Source organism: Camelina sativa, chromosome 17 (assembly GCF_000633955.1).
Source record: "Camelina sativa cultivar DH55 chromosome 17, Cs, whole genome shotgun sequence".
In the NCBI taxonomy this organism is placed as follows: domain Eukaryota; kingdom Viridiplantae; phylum Streptophyta; class Magnoliopsida; order Brassicales; family Brassicaceae; genus Camelina; species Camelina sativa.
The window spans coordinates 11,558,382-11,580,094 of NC_025701.1; the positions used below are offsets into that span (position 1 = coordinate 11,558,382).

At 37.6% G+C, this 21,713-nt stretch overlaps 6 protein-coding genes across 16 annotated transcripts in view; 4 read left to right on the forward strand and 2 right to left on the reverse strand.

Moving 5' to 3' along the window:
- The window catches only part of LOC104756732, a 1,928-nt gene extending 1,183 nt beyond the window's left edge, over positions 1-745 (reverse strand). The window contains exons 1-3 of one of the 2 annotated variants that reach the window (XM_010479363.1): positions 566-745; positions 292-408; positions 24-164 (exon numbers count right to left, since the gene is read on the reverse strand). In XM_010479363.1, coding sequence (XP_010477665.1) covers positions 24-164; positions 292-408; positions 566-625 — 318 coding nt within the window. In that variant the 5' untranslated portion in view covers positions 626-745. Of the gene's footprint in view, positions 1-23; positions 165-280; positions 449-565 lie in introns of both variants that reach the window. The other variant, XM_010479361.1, reaches the window with a different exon arrangement.
- Positions 4,155-5,425, forward strand: LOC104756734. The gene has a single exon (XM_010479365.1). The coding sequence runs from the start codon at positions 4,275-4,277 to the stop codon at positions 5,160-5,162; it is 888 nt and encodes a 295-aa protein (XP_010477667.1). The 5' UTR covers positions 4,155-4,274; the 3' UTR covers positions 5,163-5,425.
- Positions 7,516-11,773, forward strand: LOC104756735 (extensin-2-like). 9 transcript variants are annotated; one of them, XM_010479368.1, is made up of 2 exons: positions 7,516-9,113; positions 9,355-11,773. In XM_010479368.1, exons 1-2 carry the CDS (start codon positions 7,578-7,580, stop codon positions 11,545-11,547), a joined length of 3,729 nt encoding a protein of 1,242 aa, XP_010477670.1. In that variant the 5' UTR covers positions 7,516-7,577; the 3' UTR covers positions 11,548-11,773. The 9 variants fall into 9 exon arrangements, with proteins under 9 accessions (XP_010477670.1, XP_019094276.1, XP_010477669.1 ...); XM_019238731.1 differs by having other exon boundaries at positions 7,516-9,042; positions 9,134-11,773; XM_010479367.1 differs by having other exon boundaries at positions 7,516-8,967; positions 9,134-11,773.
- On the forward strand, positions 13,955-16,540 carry LOC104756737 (beta carbonic anhydrase 3). 2 transcript variants are annotated; one of them, XM_010479376.2, is made up of 9 exons: positions 13,955-14,148; positions 14,411-14,478; positions 14,670-14,810; positions 15,110-15,158; positions 15,391-15,507; positions 15,604-15,657; positions 15,869-15,957; positions 16,045-16,150; positions 16,246-16,540. In XM_010479376.2, the coding sequence occupies exons 2-9, from the start codon at positions 14,426-14,428 to the stop codon at positions 16,411-16,413; spliced, it is 777 nt and encodes a 258-aa protein (XP_010477678.1). In that variant the 5' UTR covers positions 13,955-14,148; positions 14,411-14,425; the 3' UTR covers positions 16,414-16,540. The 2 variants fall into 2 exon arrangements, with proteins under 2 accessions (XP_010477678.1, XP_010477677.1); XM_010479375.2 differs by having other exon boundaries at positions 13,956-14,138.
- Positions 16,513-18,143, reverse strand: LOC104756736 (quinone oxidoreductase-like protein At1g23740, chloroplastic). Its single transcript, XM_010479374.2, has 4 exons — positions 17,648-18,143; positions 17,240-17,563; positions 16,995-17,154; positions 16,513-16,894 (listed from the first exon to the last, which is right to left on the reverse strand). Exons 1-4 carry the CDS (start codon positions 17,825-17,827, stop codon positions 16,629-16,631), a joined length of 930 nt encoding a protein of 309 aa, XP_010477676.1. The 5' UTR covers positions 17,828-18,143; the 3' UTR covers positions 16,513-16,628.
- LOC104756739 (polygalacturonase 1 beta-like protein 1) lies at positions 19,426-21,621 on the forward strand. The gene is made up of 2 exons (XM_010479377.1): positions 19,426-19,523; positions 19,654-21,621. The coding sequence occupies exons 1-2, from the start codon at positions 19,473-19,475 to the stop codon at positions 21,472-21,474; spliced, it is 1,872 nt and encodes a 623-aa protein (XP_010477679.1). The 5' UTR covers positions 19,426-19,472; the 3' UTR covers positions 21,475-21,621.

Here is a 21,713-nt window from a genome sequence, read left to right on the forward strand (position 1 = left end):
AAAAAAAAAAAAAAAAAAAAAACCAAAAGTTCACGCCCAGTCTCATTGTCGATCCTGAAGAAAGGAAAGTTGTTTGGATTAGCGAACAAATCGTAGACTCCTTCAGGAGGCAATCCCACTGTTAACTCTATGTGCATGTGGCAAAGACCCTTTTTTGTTGTCACCTTCAAACATCAACATATAAGATTTTTTTTTTCTTTTATTAGTTCCACAAATTCCTTTTGAGAAAACAAATCATATATATTGAGGTTTTAATTTGTTTGCTGATTTAGTCTTATACCTTCACCTTACCAGGAGCATCATACCATGGTTTCTTCTTTTGTGCATCTCTCCAAAGTTTTCCTTGCTTCTTGGCCTCCGCTTTGTCATAATAAAATTCCCGTTTATTACTACTATCTTCCTCTGACACTGAATTAGATTCAACATTTTCAGATTTCTTGGACTCGGCCTACAAACAACAAACAGAATCATAATCTAGTTTCTATAAGACTATATGAACCTAATAGTAAGCTAGATCGATTTGACTTTCCCTGTTTCTATAAATTAATGATGAAATATAACTGACCTTAAGAGGCTCTTGTATGTTCTGGTTGATCCAGCCAACAAATCTAGGAAATACACTCATTTCTCTTTAAAAACTCAGTCCAAAAAGTAAATTACCTCATGCAAGAAAGAGAAGTGGCGATCTAAAGCTTGGTACTATATGTTATGCTTTGAGGAATCTTCGATTAAAAGAAAGCTTGATTCAGATTTTAACCAATTTTCAAAATGATAATGAGATAATAGTGTACGTTAGGTTTTACGTACCCAAGAATAGAGGAATTGGGGCAGCTCAATTCTCATGAATTACTAACGTACAGGTGAGAGCTACATCATGTGAGAGGAGACATAATGTTATTATCTGTTTGTGTTACCTGTCTATTTTCACTAAGAAAATGTATATTTTCTGTTATTCTTTTTTTTTTCTCTTCTATTTTTTTTTCCTTTCTGATCTGTTTACGAGTCAGAGAATTCAGTTGATCTTCGATCGATTAGACGCGTTAATAGTTCATTTGCAAAATACGTTTACAACTGATGGCAGCCGACAGGTGTTAATATCAAGGAAATCGAGATCTACCGAGACCAACTAGAAGGATCTTAGCTTTATCATAACTTTACCATCATATCTCTACGATCATGTATAAAATACTCACCTTATATTAATGAATAAACCAAGCCTTTCTATATTATATCAGTTAACAACATATTAGACAAATCAATTAAATATTTCTTTTTATCTAATACTAGTAATGATTAAATCAGAAATTTTCGTTAGGCAAATTTTGTGCTAGTCAAATGTTGTGAACTAAATAATCTCCGCATCATCAAGTGGGAATCGTGGGACCATTGTATAAATGAAACAAAAATGTGTGAATACTTGATCGTAGATGATGAAATCTTTTTTAAAACAAAAAAAAATATATCAAAAAGTTAACCTTGCAAAAGTTAGAAAGAGTATCTATAATAAATAATGCATATAATTGTATTTCTGGATGCCCAAAATTTTTCAGTTCAATACTGATTTGGTTCTAATTCTTTCGGTTTTGATTCTTTTCTGTACGCCACATGTATATAAAATGAATTGGAACTAACCAAACATTCTCTCAAGCAGGTCTGCCATTGAGTGTTGCTTGTCCATACGGGAGAATAACTACTACGGTAATATTGTTAATTTCCAGCCACTCCTGATATATAATCCTCAAACTTTCTTTTTTCATTAACTCAATAAACATTTTTCATTAACTCAATAAACATCTTCAGTAACGTTCTTGAATTTCTAGTCTAATCTAATGTCTTAACAACTACAAATGAAACACATAAAAAACTTACTTATAAAGCGTTTTTGATCGGTTCTCAAAGTTTGTAGGTGTATAATTAGTACTCAGTAGCATTCAACATTTTCTTTGTTGCTTCATCAAACAAGCTCAACTACTTGATATATATTAGGAATATTTACATTTATCTCTAAAGTATTATTTACATTTGTATTTATTCTCGAATAGAAAACTTAGCTTTATCATATCTCTACCATAAAAATACTCACCTTATATTAATGAATAAACCAAGCCTTTCTAAATTATATCAGTTAACATATTAGACAAATCAATTAAAATATTTCTTTTTATCTAATACTAGCAATGATTAAATCTGAAATTTTCGTTAGGCAAATTTTGTGCTAGTCAAATGTTGTGAACTAAATAGTCTCCGCATCATCAAGTGGGAATCGTGGGACCATTGTATAAATGAAACAAAAATATGTGAATACTTTTATTTATCTTATTTAATTATAAAATTCAGATGGTTATCACATTACATCATGTCATCATTGGTGTCTAATTAATTGTCTATACTCTCTTCTAATTTTCCACTTCACCACGAAATTTTTTTTTTTCTTAAATTTAGCAATGAGCTTAGATATATGACCTTCATTTCATATTTGTGATATGTTTTCCACTGCACTTCTTTCTCTTTAAAATAGAAATTAGAATGATGTACATGTACTACTAGTCATTTTCCAAAATATTATTTTTACCGAAAAAAAAGTAACTAAAAATTATGATATTAAATATTAATCCATTAATTAGCAACTGGCCGGTTGGATAAAAAAAAAAAAAAAAATCTGAGTTCAGTTGACATTACCTCATCGATTGTTATATAAGAATTGTTGTTGGTAATATCTAAATTCTAAAGTCATAAACAAAAAAGAACTATCTTTGATTCAATAACATCTCTGCATATGTTAGGTCAACAACTAAATATTTACTTTAAATTCGTTTTCAATATCTGTTTTTTTTTCCCACCTTCGTTTTATTCTTGCAAGTAAATGTTTTTATTGGAAGTATTCCAACAATATTCGACGACAATAAAGAAGTCTTCAACATTTTAGCTGTAACGCCCCAAAAAGTCATTATGTATATAACTAAATTAGGAGAGTATATATACTTGTGTTGGTACATGCAAATCAAACATAAACAAATACTACAAGATATTGATCGACCAAATTAGAAGAAGCTTTAAGAGTATTATTATAGTCAAACAAAACATGTGGGAATAGTATTATTTCAAAGAGGCATTTTTTTGTTGACAATTTATTAAATTTGTAATAAACATGTGAAAGAGAAGACTGGACTAAGTCTAAATTAATTTGTTTAATCACGTGGTCTAAACAAAACTTAGTTATGTAAACTATACTACTCCATCTAAGAAGTAACGGAACCGTTAGTTTCAACGCGTAAGTCAAGGTCTTCCACCGTTAGTTTTGACATTCTTTTGACGACGGCTTGAGTTAGTTAGTCAACGTCACACCCTTCGCGCGTGAACCAACAACTAAAAATAACGCAAAACCGTGATCTTCACACAATTTATACGTTACAGAGATAACACGTGGATGTCAAAAAACGCTTCCACGTCGCACCACATGTCAGTATTGTTTTTGCTTTCCCAACAAGTTTTTCGATAATCAGGAATGACGACTTTACCCTTCCGTTTTGGGGGAACGGTGACACGTATGCGAGAGCGAGACAATCACAGAAGCAGGTCACCCACTATTTCCCCGTTACCCCCCATCACGCGCTTTTCCTTGTAAACTGTAAAGTGAACAACAACAAAAGTATATGTGATTCATCTATATTTTTAAAAATATATATATATATATATATATATATGCATATATGATTTGTCTAAATTTATTTTAAAATATGCAAAACAAATATATACTCTGTTTTATTGATATTTTTCTCTTTTCCTTTCAGCCAATATATCCTATTTGCCAGGTATATTAAGAATACTAACTAGTAGACTAAAATAAAATAAAATAAAAAAGGAAATAAATATGGAATTTCTTTAACTATGAAATTATAAATTAGATGACTTACTAAATTAAGCTCATTTCATAAATTAGATGACTTCCTAATATTAATAAAGATGATAAATAATTTTTACCGATTTTGATATTTTGCTATCAACCAAAATAAATCTAAATAAAGAAATATTATTTTTCGTTTGCCTAATTAAAAAAAATGAATAAATAAAAATATTAAAAAGCTACTACTGTTCACATTTGGGTGACTTATCTTGAATCTTGATGAAGCACCAACCATATATATATTGGTCAAGTCAGTCATCTCTTTATTATAAACACACAAAACTAAACTAAAGCCGTCGTTTCAGATTTCTTCTTGAAGAGAGAGAGAGAAGAGAAGGAGTTACACACGGTGAGCTTTGGATCTAAATCGATGGAGGTCGCTTTCCCATCTTCACCGCCGGCGAATTACATCGGCGACGAAAGATTAACAACAGAGATTACCATGGATTTCACCAAATTAGGATTTTCAGAAGAACAACAAGATATTAAAAAACTTGAGAGATCATGGAGTCAACTTGAAGAATCCGTCGAGTTCAACGACGAAGAAGATCAAGAAGATGATGAAGATGAAGAAGAAGAAGAGTTCTCTTTCGTTTGTGTAATAAACGCGGAAGGATCTCCGATAACTGCAGATGAAGCTTTCGAAGATGGTCAGATCCGTCCTGTGTTTCCTCTCTTCAACCGTGACCTCCTCTTCGATTACGAAAACGCCGATCGTCAAAACGACGACGTTTCTGTCACCGACGATAATAACAGACCGCGGTTAAGAAAGTTATTCGTCGAGGATCGTAACGGTGACGGTAACGGAGACGAGACGACGAAAGAATCTTTGGGACCGTATTGTTCTTGGTCAGGTGGGACGGTCGCGGAAGCGTCGCCGGAGACTTGCCGGAAAAGTAACTCGACGGGATTCTCGAAGCTTTGGAGATTTAGAGATCTTGTTTCGAGAAGTAACAGTGATGGAAGAGACGCGTTTGTTTTCTTGAATAATAAGAACAACAACGTCGGTGACAACAAGTCTCGGACTCAGTCGTCGTCGTCGTCTACGGTGGTGGCGGAGAAGAATAAGGGGAAGGAGAAAACGTCAACGTCGTCGGAGAAGAAGAAGAAGAAGATGGAGAAGTCGGCGCATGAGAAGCTGTACATGAGAAACAGAGCGATGAAGGAAGAAGTGAAACACAGATCGTACCTTCCGTACAAACAAGTTGGGTTCTTCACTAATGTGAATGGTCTTAGCCGAAATATTCATCCTTTCTGACTTAATAATCATTTGTCTTCTTAACACCCAAAAAGAAAAAAAAAAGTTTGTTTTTGGATGATTTTTTTGTTTGTTTTATAAAAGAAAAAATATAGAAAAAACCAAATTAGTATTATTTCGTATGGAGTCCCTTACTGTTGTTGTTAAGTATATTGGATTTTGATATAAGCAGAAAGGTGTACTGTTCTGGAGTGTTATGTGAAAAGCTTGGCTTGTATTAAACCATTCTGTATGTAAATGACTTATTAGTTAGAGTTGGTATATGTAATTATTATGCAAAGACATTGAAGAATTTAGTTGAAAGAAGTTTTTTGTTCCAAGAATTGTCTTCTTTCTTGCGTTGTTTGCTATCATAATGTAATTATCATAATGTAGTTTGTTGAAATCTGTCATTTGGTAGTTAGAATTTGAATAAAAACAATATGGTCAATGGTCACTTTCAAAGTAATCGAAAACTAACCCATGTACATTACAAGACATATATATTTGTTGTATGATTTTGCAATAGTTTGATATATCAGCTAAGAAGTGATAAGAGTGAGTACACAAGAGTCAAGAGGTTTAACTGATCCGAGAGATTAGCTCAACTTTTCGAAGACACAAGGTGTTCGTTGATCCGAATAACTTGTCTTACTGACTTTGTTGATGGCTTCCAAAGGATGCAGAAACAAGGGGGCACAATGAGAAGAAGGATGTATCCTTTTCTCATTGATTCCAAACCCAATGAAACAAAGACACCCTTATTCATAATACTTGTAATGATAAATTTAAAATGAAGTTTTGAACCCAAACAAAGACACCTCCAGCTCAAAAGCACACTGACAACCCAAACGAAAGACAAAGCCCAACAACAACTTAAAATGAAACAGATCAAAAGTTTGATTTTGCCAATATACATTTTCGAATGGTTTAAAATATTCTCGTTTCTGTAGGCCGAGATTTTGTTTGACGATAATGGGTAATACAAGTTAGGGCCTAGCTTTCAACTTACTAACACGCCTTAAACTTTGTTTGGAGCCCTAAGCTAAGAAGACTGTTTTAGCTGCATTGTTTTTTTTTTTTTTTTGTGCAACAGCTGCATTGTTTAAGTTCAATAAAATCAAAGGCTGCTATTCACCTTCCAGACTTCCCACTATATGTTGCAGCCTAATAATTTGACTATGCTTCTCCTCATTGTTGCAAATTTGCAATCCAACTTCACTCCTCATGGAGTAAACATGTACAATCCATTTTTTGGATTTTATAGTATTATTTAGAATGTTAAATATTGACATATTTATTTTTGGAAACATCAAATGATTATACCTTTTTTCCAGCAAATCAAATATATTGATATCAAAAAGTGTTTACAAGATTCATAAACATTGGCTAAAGAAATTAATGCAATTTACCAAATTAATAAGTATATACTGTATACACATAATTGGTTTAACTAGGTAGTGCGAACATAAGAAAACAAAAACAAATGCGAAGAAGAGAAGGAGTCACATAGAGAACCAGTGGGGAGAATTAGAAATACTTAATCTATATCATTTGGCTTAACTATGTAAGAAATACTCCATAATCTATTGTATCAATCATTGCGAACCAGTGGGAATTAGAAATATGACCATCGAATATCAGAGTCCATATAAAAACCTAAATAATAATAAAGCAGACACAAATATATAGAAAACAAAATGTCCATAAAATAGATGTCTACATAGAAAAATAGTAAAAATCATACGTTTTCAGTTTTCAACACAAACTGCTCAAAATATACATTTGTTCACTTGGGCAAACCATGCATTGTCAATATTTGACATTTTGGTTCAATTCTTCTTTTTTTTTTTTTGCATGACATATTATTTCTTCTATGCGAACATGTAATTTATCGAATGTCTAATTATTTCCGTCTAATAAAAGAAATGTAAAACTGAAGACGAAAAGGCGTCACATTTGATTTATGCATGTGTAGAAACATTATGACCTGGTTATAAAAACATTTCATTTCTGTTAGTATCAATCATAACCAAAAGGATATTTTAGAAGTACGAGCATCGAATATTTCAAATTGTTGTTCTAAGTTTGAAAATTTCCACTAGCAACTTTCTCCAACAACAACAAAAAAGAAAAGAAGAGAAGAAGAGTACTAAACCAATTAATTGGGTCGTTGACAAAATAATTGAACAATGATATGCATATTTCTTCACGAACTTGAGAATTTTAAAATGGAAATTGGATCGTTGACATTTGATGCACGTTCTTGCACGTTTCTTGATAGTTTCGCGCAGACATGCTTTCACGATTACTGAGATGCAAGTGAAAAAAAAATAAGATGAAAATGGTTCTATATAAAGGCATGCACAAGTAATGTAGAATCACAACACAAAACAAAATCAACGCAGTACTAAAGCAGCAACCAAAACACAAAGAATGGTATCTTCTTCCGGGATGGGGCGCTCAGCCCATCTCGTATATGCTCTTGGTTTTGCTATCATGGCAACAATGGTTGCTGCTTCGTACGAGCCCTACATGTATAGCTCCCCCCCACCACCAGTGTATGATTCTCCTGCACCAAAGGTCGATTATAAGTCCCCCCCACCTCCTTATGTGTATAGCTCTCCACCACCTCCACCAACATATTCACCATCGCCTAAGGTAGACTACAAGTCTCCACCACCACCATACGTTTACAGTTCTCCACCACCACCTCCATATGTATACAACTCTCCACCACCACCACCATACTATTCACCATCTCCAAAGGTGGACTACAAATCCCCACCACCCCCATATGTCTACAGTTCTCCACCACCACCATACTATTCACTTTCTCCTAAAGTCGATTACAAATCTCCACCACCTCCTTACGTCTACAGTTCCCCACCACCACCACCATACTACTCACCGTCACCTAAAGTAGATTACAAATCTCCACCACCCCCATATGTTTACAGCTCACCACCCCCACCATACTACTCACCCTCACCTAAGGTCGAATACAAATCTCCACCACCACCATACGTCTACAGTTCCCCACCACCACCATACTACTCACCTGCTCCTAAGGTCGAATACAAATCTCCACCACCACCATACGTCTACAGTTCCCCACCACCACCATACTACTCACCTGCTCCTAAGGTCGAATACAAATCTCCACCACCACCATACGTCTACAGTTCCCCACCACCACCATACTACTCACCTGCTCCTAAGGTCGAATACAAATCTCCACCACCACCATACGTCTACAGTTCCCCACCACCACCATACTACTCACCTGCTCCTAAGGTCGAATACAAATCTCCACCACCACCATACGTCTACAGTTCCCCACCACCACCATACTACTCACCTGCTCCTAAGGTCGAATACAAATCTCCACCACCACCATACGTCTACAGTTCCCCACCACCACCATACTACTCACCTGCTCCTAAGGTCGAATACAAATCTCCACCACCACCATACGTCTACAGTTCCCCACCACCACCATACTACTCACCTGCTCCTAAGGTCGAATACAAATCTCCACCACCACCATACGTCTACAGTTCCCCACCACCACCATACTACTCACCTGCTCCTAAGGTCGAATACAAATCTCCACCACCACCATACGTCTACAGTTCCCCACCACCACCATACTACTCACCTGCTCCTAAGGTCGAATACAAATCTCCACCACCACCATACGTCTACAGTTCCCCACCACCACCATACTACTCACCTGCTCCTAAGGTCGAATACAAATCTCCACCACCACCATACGTCTACAGTTCCCCACCACCACCATACTACTCACCTGCTCCTAAGGTCGCATACAAATCCCCACCACCACCGTACGTTTACAGCTCTCCACCACCACCATATTACTCACCTGCTCCTAAGGTAGCATACAAATCCCCACCACCACCGTACGTCTACAGCTCTCCACCACCACCATACTACTCTCCAGCTCCTAAGGTCGCATACAAATCCCCACNAATACAAATCTCCACCACCACCGTACGTCTACAGTTCCCCACCACCACCATACTACTCACCTGCTCCTAAGGTCGAATACAAGTCCCCACCACCACCGTACGTCTACAGTTCCCCACCACCACCATACTACGCTCCAGCTCCTAAGGTCTCATACAAATCACCACCACCACCATATGTTTACAGCTCTCCACCACCACCATACTACTCACCTGCTCCTAAGGTCGCATACAAGTCCCCACCACCACCGTACGTCTACAGTTCCCCACCACCACCATACTACTCACCTGCTCCCAAGGTCGCATACAAGTCCCCACCACCACCGTACGTCTACAGTTCCCCACCACCACCATACTACTCACCTGCTCCCAAGGTCGCATACAAGTCCCCACCACCACCGTACGTCTACAGTTCTCCACCACCACCTTACTACTCACCAGCTCCTAAGGTTGCATACAAATCCCCACCACCACCGTACGTCTACAGCTCCCCACCACCACCATACTACTCACCTGCTCCTAAGGTCGCATACAAGTCCCCACCACCACCGTACGTCTACAGCTCCCCACCACCACCATACTACGCTCCAGCTCCTAAGGTCGCATACAAATCTCCACCACACCCACATGTATGTGTTTGTCCACCACCTCCTCCATGCTATTACTCACCTGCTCCTAAGGTTGCATACAAGTCCCCACCACCACCGTACGTCTACAGCTCCCCACCACCACCATACTACTCTCCAGCTCCTAAGGTCTCATACAAATCCCCACCACCACCGTACGTCTACAGCTCCCAACCACCACCATACTACTCACCTGCTCCTAAGGTTGCATACAAGTCCCCACCACCACCGTACGTCTACAGCTCCCCACCACCACCATACTACTCTCCAGCTCCTAAGGTCGCATACAAATCCCCACCACCACCGTATGTGTACAGCTCCCCTCCACCACCATACTACTCACCTGCTCCTAAGGTCGCATACAAGTCCCCACCACCACCGTACGTCTACAGCTCCCCACCACCACCATACTACTCTCCAGCTCCTAAGGTCGCATACAAATCCCCACCACCACCGTATGTGTACAGCTCCCCTCCACCACCATACTACTCACCTGCTCCTAAGGTCGCATACAAGTCCCCACCACCACCGTACGTCTACAGCTCCCCACCACCACCATACTACTCTCCAGCTCCTAAGGTCGCATACAAATCCCCACCACCACCGTATGTGTACAGCTCCCCTCCACCACCATACTACTCACCTGCTCCTAAGGTCGCATACAAGTCCCCACCACCACCGTACGTCTACAGCTCCCCACCACCACCATACTACTCTCCAGCTCCTAAGGTCGCATACAAATCCCCACCACCACCGTATGTGTACAGCTCCCCTCCACCACCATACTACTCACCTGCTCCTAAGGTCGCATACAAGTCCCCACCACCACCGTACGTCTACAGCTCCCCACCACCACCATACTACTCTCCAGCTCCTAAGGTCGCATACAAATCCCCACCACCACCGTATGTGTACAGCTCCCCTCCACCACCATACTACTCACCTGCTCCTAAGGTCGCATACAAGTCCCCACCACCACCGTACGTCTACAGCTCCCCACCACCACCATACTACTCTCCAGCTCCTAAGGTCGCATACAAATCCCCACCACCACCGTATGTGTACAGCTCCCCTCCACCACCATACTACTCACCTGCTCCTAAGGTCGCATACAAGTCCCCACCACCACCGTACGTCTACAGCTCCCCACCACCACCATACTACTCTCCAGCTCCTAAGGTCGCATACAAATCCCCACCACCACCGTATGTGTACAGCTCCCCTCCACCACCATACTACTCACCTGCTCCTAAGGTCGCATACAAGTCCCCACCACCACCGTACGTCTACAGCTCCCCACCACCACCATACTACTCTCCAGCTCCTAAGGTCGCATACAAATCCCCACCACCACCGTATGTGTACAGCTCCCCTCCACCACCATACTACTCACCTGCTCCTAAGGTCGCATACAAGTCCCCACCACCACCGTACGTCTACAGCTCCCCACCACCACCATACTACTCTCCAGCTCCTAAGGTCGCATACAAATCCCCACCACCACCGTATGTGTACAGCTCCCCTCCACCACCATACTACTCACCTGCTCCTAAGGTCGCATACAATTCCCCACCACCACCGTACGTCTACAGCTCCCCACCACCACCATACTACGCTCCAGCTCCTAAGGTCGCATACAAGTCCCCACCACCACCGTACGTCTACAGCTCCCCACCACCACCATACTACGCTCCAGCTCCAAAGGTTGAGTACAAATCTCCCCCACCTCCATCATACTCTCCTTCTCCAAAGGCTGAATACAATTCTCCTCCCCCACCATCATACTACTAAATTGGTTTTACGTAAGAAATTCATAAATAAGATACCAAGGTTCAATATGTTTCGTCTTTTTAATTATTCTTGGGCATTCTCCGTTTTAATTTCCAAGGTTCATATGAATTCTTTTGGCTATTAAAATTTCATTTGGATTCATGTTTGTTTTTTCCCAGTTGTGTTCAAATTGTCTCCATCCTCATATGTAAGTCTGTTACAAATTAATATATTGAATTTTTACCAAAAGGGTACGACGTTTGTTTCTTTCATTAATCATAAGTCTTTTTGCACAGCGATGATGGTTTCATATATATGTTATGTGATGAAGCGCCTAGACTGATAAAACTTTAAACTGTCTACTAGATTAACATCCGTGCTAGAGCACGGGTTGAAATTTATTTTATTTATATTGTAATTTTTATATAAAATATAATTCATATGATTGTTTTTAAAGTTTTTTTGGATATAACATTATGTAGTAAAATCATATGCTAAATATGATGCTTAAAAAAGAAACATATTTTGTAAATTTTATATTATTAATGATTTTAGATAAGTACCCGTGCTATAACACTGATTAAATTTTATTTTATACAAAATTTTGTATATTTTATATTTTAAAATAAAATTTTAATATGTTGTATTATTTTATGTATGTGAAGTTATTTCAACAATCTATATTCTATGTCATGACTAGAATGTCATTATATAACATAATTTTGTAAATTTGGTTTTCAAAAAGTGAGTTATTATGTTATGAGTAATTTAATATATATTGTTATACTTTTTGTTTTAATATACTTGTTTTCTTGAAATTATTTCATATTATAGTGACATATTATTGACATTGCTATAACAAATCAATTTAGATTGTTTATATTTTCCAAATTTTATATCAAGTTTTCATATTTTAAAAATATTTCAAAATAAATTATTTAAAGTTTATTCTATTATATAAAATTATATAATTCAACAAAAATATGAAATTGAATTTAAATATTCAAATTTTGACCCGTTATTCAGTAGACTTTTTAATTCAATAGATATTACTTTTAAAGAATAATGTTACTAAAGCTCGAATGTTTTATAGATTGAACAATTTATATTTGTTTTTAAAAATTCAACTTATGGTATATCCGAAAATAAAACTATTTTTAATTATAATAAATAATATGATAATTTGATAATTTATTTGTTTCACAAAATAAACTCATATATAAAAATGAGAGTTGAAGTATAATGATAATTAAAAAATGAATATGTTAAGTTAGATATCAAAAGATTTTATATGATGAATAATTTAATAAAGAAAATTAATATTGTAAGTTAGATGATATCAAATGATTTTTTAGAATATTCTCTTTAAGATTTTCGGAAACAACGTGTTCTAGTAATAAAATCTTCCAAAAATAAATTAAGATTGCACCAACTATTTAAGTTGTAACCAATTAATCTATAACCTATTTGTAACCAACTTATTAAAATTATATAGTCTACAAAACAATGTTGTGTACTTCCTTTTTATTATAAAGGGAATTCATTTGTAAGAAATTATTTGAAAGGCATAGGTATTTTTAATGAAAATACAAAATTATTTTTATTACACAAGCAAAAATATGTCGAAAACATTCATTTCGAATGGTTAATTATAGTGTTTTATCAGGTTTAATATTATACAGTGTTTTAGAGTTATGAATCTCCTATATATAATAACTGTGTGTCTGTGTTTAAAAGTGGTTCTGTATTTTAGCTTCTTTTTGCTTTTCGTAGTTATATATGAAATAAGATTATATATTTTAGAGACACTTAGAAATATAAGATTTTAGTGATTTGAGTTCTTTCGTTAGATATATATACGAATTACCGAAAAAAAAATTTGGATGCATCTCCTAATATTTTAGTGACATGAGTAAAATCTCCAAAACCTAAAGTTCTAAGGAAAAAAAAAAAGTTAATAAAAATGACAGGGGGAGCTTCTCAGAAACCTACTATAAATATAATATTTTTGTTCCTAATTTTTGTTTGATTTTCAATTTTTGTTTAAATATAATATAATATAATATAGTGTAATTTGGGTTAAAACAAAAAGAGGTGACTAAAAGGATTCACACTACTAGAGATAAATAAATTTTACCAAAAAAAACTAGAGATGATAAAAGGGTTCATTGAAATGATATATCCTATATTAATTTTATTATCTTAACCCAAGTATTATTCCGTAAACGTAAGAAATATGGACTCGTTGAATATATATTACTTTTTTATTGTATCTGTTAATTTAAAAATATCACCATACAAAATTATCTAAAACTTTTTTATATGGTATCGTTATCCATATCCATTGTACGTCAGGGTTTTTTTTTTTATCTACAGCCGTATTCATTGACGGAAAAAAAAATGTACCTGAAATTAAAATCAAGACGGATGCAGAACATATGGAGACATGCGCACCGGAAGAGAGATGATATATAAATGCATTGTTTGTCTCTATGCAGAACATATGGAGAAATGTCGCAGATCTTCTTCGACTATAAATAGAAGAGCAGATAAGAGAGCATCTTCTTGTAATAACTAAAGTTGTATTTTCATCTCCAAGTACCACTCTCAAGGTCCGTACGTGTACGTCTTGAACACTAAATCATCATTTCGTTTTTGTTGTATAGTTTCGGATGATCTCATGTTCTTGATCTCTTTTTTTTTTCACTTGTCTACATGAAACGGTTATTTATAGTTTACTATATCACAACGCATGTTTCCTTTTTTTTTATTAAACCGGATGAATGTACTAGTTTCTCGTATTTTCTTTAGTTTCATTGGTAACGAGTCTTCTAAGAATTTGACAATCTTATGTAAGTTTCTTTTTTTTTTTTTTCTTGTGTAGTGGAACCAAAAAGAAATGTCAACAGAATCGTACGAAGATGCCATTAGAAGACTCGAGGAGCTTCTGAGGTACTCACAAACAAACACTCTCTCCCATTCAAACGATATTCCGACTCCCACATATTAGATTTTGCAGGTTGTGAGATGATCACAGCCGTAGATTACCCTCGTACCCTGTGAATTTGGTTTTTTTATAAAGATATAATATGGTTTTTGTCTTTTAAAATTTTGTTTTAAACATGAAATGGTCAATTCTGAAGTAAAAACGCGGATCTCGGGAACGTGGCGGCTGCAAAAATCAAGAAGTTAACAGACGAGTTAGAAGAACTTGATTCCAACAAGCTAGATGCCGTAGAGAGAATCAAATCCGGGTTTATCCATTTCAAGACAAATCATTTTGAGTACGTAAATGATGATAGCGACTAGTTCACTAACTCTGATTTAATGACAAATCACATATATGTAGGTATCCACCATCTGTGTCAGTGTCACCTACTGATATAAATGATTGTGCTTATCAAGTTAAATGAACTTATTAGTATGTAATTTAGTTATTGAATCAAACGAGCATAAGACAGAAAATTGTTTTTTTTTTTTTTAATGAATTATGGATTGGTATATGTGTGTCTTGCTTAGATAAAAGAATTTTTTTGAATTTGATGTTTGCTCATTATTGTTATTTGGTTTCATCAATTTCCAGGAAAAATCCTACTTTGTACAATGCACTTGCCAAGAGCCAGAACCCCAAGGTTTTGATTTTACCAATCACTTATCTCATCTTTGTGCTTTTACTTTTCTAGATTGACTTTTCTCTAGTCGTCACAGAAAAAATGGGTGTAAGACAGTAGAAAATGCTTTTGATTTAGCCTTGAATATGGTAACTTTATAGACAAGCAAGAAAAACCCTAAAATTAGAAACGAGGATTAAGACTTGAAAATTAGTAACTTTCTTCAATGTGGTTTTATTTTTTTTCTTTACAGTTTTTGGTATTTGCTTGTGCGGATTCACGAGTTTGCCCTTCTCACATCTTGAATTTCCAACCTGGGGAAGCCTTTATCGTTAGAAACATTGCAAACATGGTGCCACCTTATTGCAAGGTTCGTCCAACAGAAATGAACTTCATCAAGTCACTCTTTTAAACCTTACATAAATCCAAGTTGTTGATATAAGCTTTTGTCTTTGGAAACTTGCAGACGAAATACTCTAATGTTGGTGCCGCCCTTGAATATCCAATTACAGTCCTCAACGTACGTAACAATTAAGTAATAGCCCTTTACGTTAGCATCTATGAGGGATCATTATAGATTATTTCTCTTGTCTTTGCTCCTTATATTGTACATGGTCGGCATAAATAAGATGCTTAGTTAAAAAATTTGATGTGACCTAGTTGCTTGCAAGTCTTTGGCTAACTCTTTATATATCTATCAAACCCTAAGAGAATAATGTTGTCATAATCAGGTGGAGAACATTCTGGTGATTGGTCATAGCTGCTGTGGTGGAATAAAGGGACTCATGGCCATTGAAGATGATACAGCTCCCACTAAGACGTAATTTATCTCAAAGGCTAATTTAAAAAACCATGAGTTTCTTGGCGACTAGTTCACTAACTTTGACTGAAATTCTTGAAATGGCAGTGACTTCATAGAAAACTGGATCCAAATTTGTGCACCGGCCAAGAACAGGATCAAGCAGGAATGTAAAGACCTAAGCTTTGAAGATCAGTGCACCAACTGTGAGAAGGTACGTAACTAAGACAAGATACAATCTTAGCTCTGCTTTTTTTTTTTTTTGACTTTTGAAGTAGTAAACTGAGATTGCCTCTCCTGTGTGAGCAGGAAGCCGTGAACGTGTCCTTGGGGAATCTGTTGTCTTACCCATTCGTGAGAGAAAGAGTGGTGAAGAAAAAACTTTCCATAAGAGGAGCTCACTACGATTTCGTGAAAGGAACATTTGATCTCCGGGAACTCGACTTCAAGACCACCCCTGTCTTTGCCTTGTCTTAAAATATTCCTACTCAATATTTTCTCTATGTTTCTTCCAAGTGTGTTCTCATAATCTTCTTGTAATTTCATCTTTGCAACTTCTGTTTCAAAAGAAATGAATAAGGCTTCTAAAGAGCACTCTTTTATTTCCAACCTCACTGATACAAAGAGAATATAACACTTTTGACACTTTCTTAGCTTATACACATAGATAAGGCTACACTTAATCTGACCCCTCAAGAGATGGGATAAACAACGACCTTCCCTGTGGCATGGTTCGTTTCTAAGTATGAAAAGGCATCAGCGACACGTGAGAATGGGAACGGTCCTTTGGGATCAACCACAGGTTTCACCTTCCCACTCTCAATGTATGGGTTTAGTTTCTTCAAAACTTCACCGTCAGATGTCACAACGAATCTAAAACCAGGCGGCGTAACAGCACCGGTCAAGGCCACAACTTTCCCTCCTTCCTTAATCACCTTCACTGCCTTATCACACATCCCTTTAGACAACACAAAATATGATTTAGCCACAACGTTCTGTTCTAAGAAATTAGATACGTCATACGTGTTAATTAACGGTGTTCTGTTTTGGTTCTTTACCAATGGCGTCAAAGACAACATCGTACTTGTCAGGCAAGTCTTCTATGTTCTCCTTAGTGTAATCAATAGCTAAATCAGCACCTAAGCTTTTCACTAGCTCCAGCTTCCCTGTACTCGCTGTTGCAGCAACTTTCGAAGCTCCATACACATGCTTAGCCAACTGTACCAAACACGAATATGAGAAACCAATCAAGAAACCATCAAATCTCTGATTCTTAGATCACAAGTAAACCAATAATGCTAACCTGAATCACAAGGCTCCCTACACCTCCGGCACCATTAAGAACAAGAATAGACTTCCCGGCGGAGAACTCAGTCCTAACAAGACCTTCATCAGCAGTTTCTATCGCCAACGGAAGCCCCGCGGCTTGCGCGAAATCGATGTTTTTAGGTTTTAGCCCTAATAACTTCTCTTCCACGGCCGTGTACTCTGCTAAAGAACCAAACTGCTTAGGACCTTCTAATGCTTTCTCGCTCACGTCTCCGTAAACTTCGTCTCCTTCTTTGAAATTTTTCACCGCACTCCCAACCTTCACCACTACTCCGGCAACGTCGTATCCCGGAACAGTCTGCTCCGACGAAAGATTCCTATGTTAAAGATTCCCAAAACCCTTCAAAGAGAGAGAGAGAGATGGATTTGAATTTGAACTTACCGGAAGAGGCGAATCAGTGGCTTTAAATTTCCCTTGCCGTCGCTTAGCGTCAACGGGATTAAGAGCAGCGGCAACAACTTTAATCAGAACCTGATCTTCATTAATCTCCGGCACAACAATGTTACTCTCAAGCTTCAGAACATCAACTCCGCCGTACTCACCGTACACCCACGCCTTCATCTCTTTCGTGTTGAAGTTACAGAGCCTGCGAGCTTCAAAGTGAAAGAAGACACCAACATGTCCCTTATCGAGTATGAGCTCGTCAACGTCGTTGAATAAAAGTGACACAATCCTCTAAAGACTCCTAGAGAAGGCCTCAATAATAAACCAGTCATTCGTAACCGTTAATGTTGGCATCAAGAGAGAGTGAATTATGATATTCTGCACTAAGCTATGTGAGGAGTGATGGCTCTAAAAGTGAATGCAGAGCTTTGGCTTTAGGTTACGACTTTTGTGACACCTTTTGTTTTGTAATGTCACCATAACTGTTAAGGCTTTTGGGCTAACATTGTTTACTTTCTTACACCTTTTGCCTCGTATGCATATTCTCCTATTGAAGAAAACAGAAACTGCAAGTCTCTCTATACACTATAGATCAACACCCATAATGATTTCTTTCCATTTTGGGTAGAAGTTAAACCAAAATGCAACTAGATATGGGCGGAATCACTTCGTCAATGATTGTGGAGAAGAAATGTTGCTGAAGTGATGGCCTGATGGGACTTCGATTGTGTAAGAGCGTCAGCATTGCATCATGACTGATGGCTTTTTGGTTTCCTTTGTCTTTTTAATTTGTTTATTGTCTCACGTCTTGGTTATGAAACTTGATATAAAGAAATGAACAATAATATGGATACACATATAGAGTTAGTAAAGAAAAAGTTTCTTCCAGCCAAAAGTAATGTATCTTTTCATGAGTGTTAAATGGTTAAGTGGGGATGTTTAGTGCGTTTAATTCTTTTAGAGTTGTTTCCTTATCCTCTTCCTAATCAAAAAAAATTGTTAGGAGAAATTCTTGGATTAATACGTACGTTATTCAGAGATATTAATGGAGAAATCGTGACATGCATTTTGATTTTTGAAATATAAAACCCCGGTTTATGGGTTTGTAATTGTGATGTAAATGCATTACTATCCAAATTTAAAATCCACATCATAACGTATGACAGCTTGAACATTAAGTTGGTGAATATCGATAACACATTGTTTTCTTTCCAAGTGTTGTTAGACTAAATTGTGTTCTATATCGATGACGATGAGTAATGCTTGGACCACTAAAGGTGCATTGAACACTATAAGTTTTGTACTTTTAGAAAATTGGACATTGAAGGCTCACCTTAACGTGTGAACTATTATATGAATTGTGTTGCGGTGAAAATATTTTCGAGTTGAGTTCCATTGGAGAGACTAAAATCATACAACAGTAAAAAGAAATAGTGTCGTGTCGAAGAATTGGTGTGGTGTTTCTCGAAAATTTTCATTAAATATATCACAAGATTTTGTTAAAAACAAAGTGAAAAAAAAAAATTGTTTCAAGTTACACCGAGTAAGAAAGGTTAGTTTAACATTGTCTACGGATGTGTTTGTTTGTCACCAATCAGTCAATCACCATCGGTAGGATAAATGTTGTTGACAAATGTGAAACAAAAAATTAATAAGTCAATTTTTTTTCTTCTAATCAATGCCTTAACTATCCACATTAAACATTGGTTCAGTTTTTTTAAGTATATATATACACACACTGACACACACAATTGCATCGACAACCCACCAACATTTACTCTGCCCCAATCGAGTGTTTCCTCTGTCTCTCTCTAAACAAAAAATGCTCAAACGATTTTTTCTTCTCCTATCCTTCGTGTCTTGTCTCTTCCATGTAAGTGAAACTCAAATTGTCTGATTTCTCTAAAACTGATGATTCGCTTCAAGCTTTTTTATTGGATTTGTTTCTGTTTTATTCATGCTTTTTGATCATTTGAACAATATTGGTAACTTCCACAATGCAGATAGTTATGGCCGGAGGAGAACGGTTAACTAACGGCGGTTTTTCGCCGGAGACGAATCCGTTCACACCAAAAGCTTCTTTGGTACGTTACTGGAACAAACAGATCCAAAACCAATCACTACCAGGCTCAGCATTTCTCCTCTCCAAAGCTTCACCACTAACCGCCGTCGCCTCCGCCACATTCGCCAAACTCGCCTCCCAAAACTCGCTTCCGGATCGCCTCCCTGACTTCTGCTCCGCCGCTAACCTCTTCTGTTTCCCCGACTTGGGTCCGACCCTCGAGAAACACAGCAACGACGTTAAGTTCTCTGTTTACGACCAACGAAACTTCACCAACTACGGCACGACTCGTCCCGGCGGCGCAGACTCGTTCGAGAAATATTCACAAAACGGCAACGTAGTAACCGACTCTTTCCGGCGGTACAGCCGCGACGCCGCCGGTCACGACGATTCGTTCAAAGGCTACGCCGATAACAGCAACGTCGTCGATGAAAACTTCAATTCCTACGGCAGGTCAGCCACCGGCGGCTCCGGAGAATTTAAAACCTATCAATCCGGAGACAACAATCCGACGAGCCGTTTCACGGCGTATTCCGACGACGGAAACGGTCGTGCTCAGACGTTCAAGACCTACACTCACGAAGGAAACGCCGGTCCGGGTCAATCTTTCACCAGTTACGGCAAAAACGGTAACGGAGCTCCGAACGAGTTATCTTCATACGGCGTCTCCTCCAATGTAATTGGATCGGAGTTCTCCAACTACGGCCAAAACGCTAACTCAGCCAATGACACTTTTAAAGGCTACGGCGGCGACGGGAATGTTCCTCGGAACAACTTTAAAAGCTACGGTGCCTCAGGGAACGCAGCCGTGGACACATTCTTGAATTATAGAGACAAGGCTAACGTAGGGGACGATACGTTCTCGTCGTACGCCAAGAACTCGAACTCAGAGAAGGTAGATTTTGTGAATTACGGTAAATCTTTTAATCCCGGTTCGGAATCGTTTACCGGTTATGGTAAAGGAGCTGAAGGAAACAAGATTGATTTCAAGACGTATACAAAGAACTCAACGTTCAAGGATTACGCTAAAACCGGAGTCGGATTCGCGAGATACAACCAGAGTAAACTCCGCGATGGTAAAAAGGTAAATAAGTGGGTGGAGCCTGGCAAGTTCTTTAGAGAATCGATGCTTAAAGAAGGTACATTGATTTGGATGCCTGACATTAAGGATAAAATGCCGAAAAGATCGTTTCTTCCCCGTAGCATTGTCTCGAAACTACCGTTTTCGACATCAAAAATTACGGAAATAAAGCGTGTTTTCCACGCTAGAGATAACTCAACGATGGAAGGGATCATTGCTAATGCGGTAACAGAATGCGAGAGATCACCTACGGTCGGAGAGACGAAACGATGTGTCGGATCAGCGGAAGATATGATCGATTTCGCTACATCGGTGCTAGGTCGAAGTGTGGTAGTCCGAACGACAGAGAGTGTAGCTGGATCGAAACAGAAAGTAATGATCGGGAATGTCAAAGGAATCAACGGTGGAAAAGTGACAAAGTCAGTTTCATGTCATCAGAGTTTGTATCCTTACTTACTCTACTACTGTCACTCTGTGCCTAAAGTTCGGGTCTACGAAGCGGATCTTTTAGACCCTAAGAGTAAAGCCAAGATCAACCATGGTATTGCTATATGTCACATGGACACTTCAGCTTGGGGTGCGAGCCATGGAGCTTTCGTGTCGCTTGGATCCAAGCCGGGTCAGATCGAGGTCTGCCATTGGATCTTTGAGAATGATATGAATTGGGCCATCGCCGATTAATTACCATGTCGTACGTAGAAAAATGAATAATAAATGTTATTTTTTTGTATCTTTATATTTCTGTAACGATACAAACTCGTTATGTTCCTCCGAGGCTCCGACTCTGTTAAATAAATATGTTGTGGAAATTAAAGAAAAAAAAATTGTAGTGGGATGCATTTTTTAAAAATAAATGAATTTTTACCTAAGCAATTTAACTTATAGGAGTTATAAGTTAGGTAATAATCAATTCGTGTGGA

Bases quoted from the DNA above. Each gene is read 5' to 3' on its own strand.
- LOC104756734 (XM_010479365.1), top strand. From the start codon at position 4,275: ATGGAGGTCGCTTTCCCATCTTCACCGCCGGCGAATTACATCGGCGAC.
- LOC104756735 (XM_019238731.1), top strand. From the start codon at position 7,578: ATGGTATCTTCTTCCGGGATGGGGCGCTCAGCCCATCTCGTATATGCT.
- LOC104756737 (XM_010479376.2), top strand. From the start codon at position 14,426: ATGTCAACAGAATCGTACGAAGATGCCATTAGAAGACTCGAGGAGCTT. The intron at 15,159-15,390 runs GTTTTGATTTTA...TTTTCTTTACAG, and splicing joins CCAAGAGCCAGAACCCCAAG to TTTTTGGTATTTGCTTGTGC. The intron at 15,658-15,868 runs GTACGTAACAAT...TGTCATAATCAG, and splicing joins ATCCAATTACAGTCCTCAAC to GTGGAGAACATTCTGGTGAT.
- LOC104756736 (XM_010479374.2), bottom strand. From the start codon at position 17,827: ATGAAGGCGTGGGTGTACGGTGAGTACGGCGGAGTTGATGTTCTGAAG. The intron at 17,564-17,647 runs GTAAGTTCAAAT...TCGTCGGAGCAG, and splicing joins CCACTGATTCGCCTCTTCCG to ACTGTTCCGGGATACGACGT. The intron at 17,155-17,239 runs GTTAGCATTATT...TGTTTGGTACAG, and splicing joins TAGGGAGCCTTGTGATTCAG to TTGGCTAAGCATGTGTATGG.
- LOC104756739 (XM_010479377.1), top strand. From the start codon at position 19,473: ATGCTCAAACGATTTTTTCTTCTCCTATCCTTCGTGTCTTGTCTCTTC. The intron at 19,524-19,653 runs GTAAGTGAAACT...TCCACAATGCAG, and splicing joins TCGTGTCTTGTCTCTTCCAT to ATAGTTATGGCCGGAGGAGA.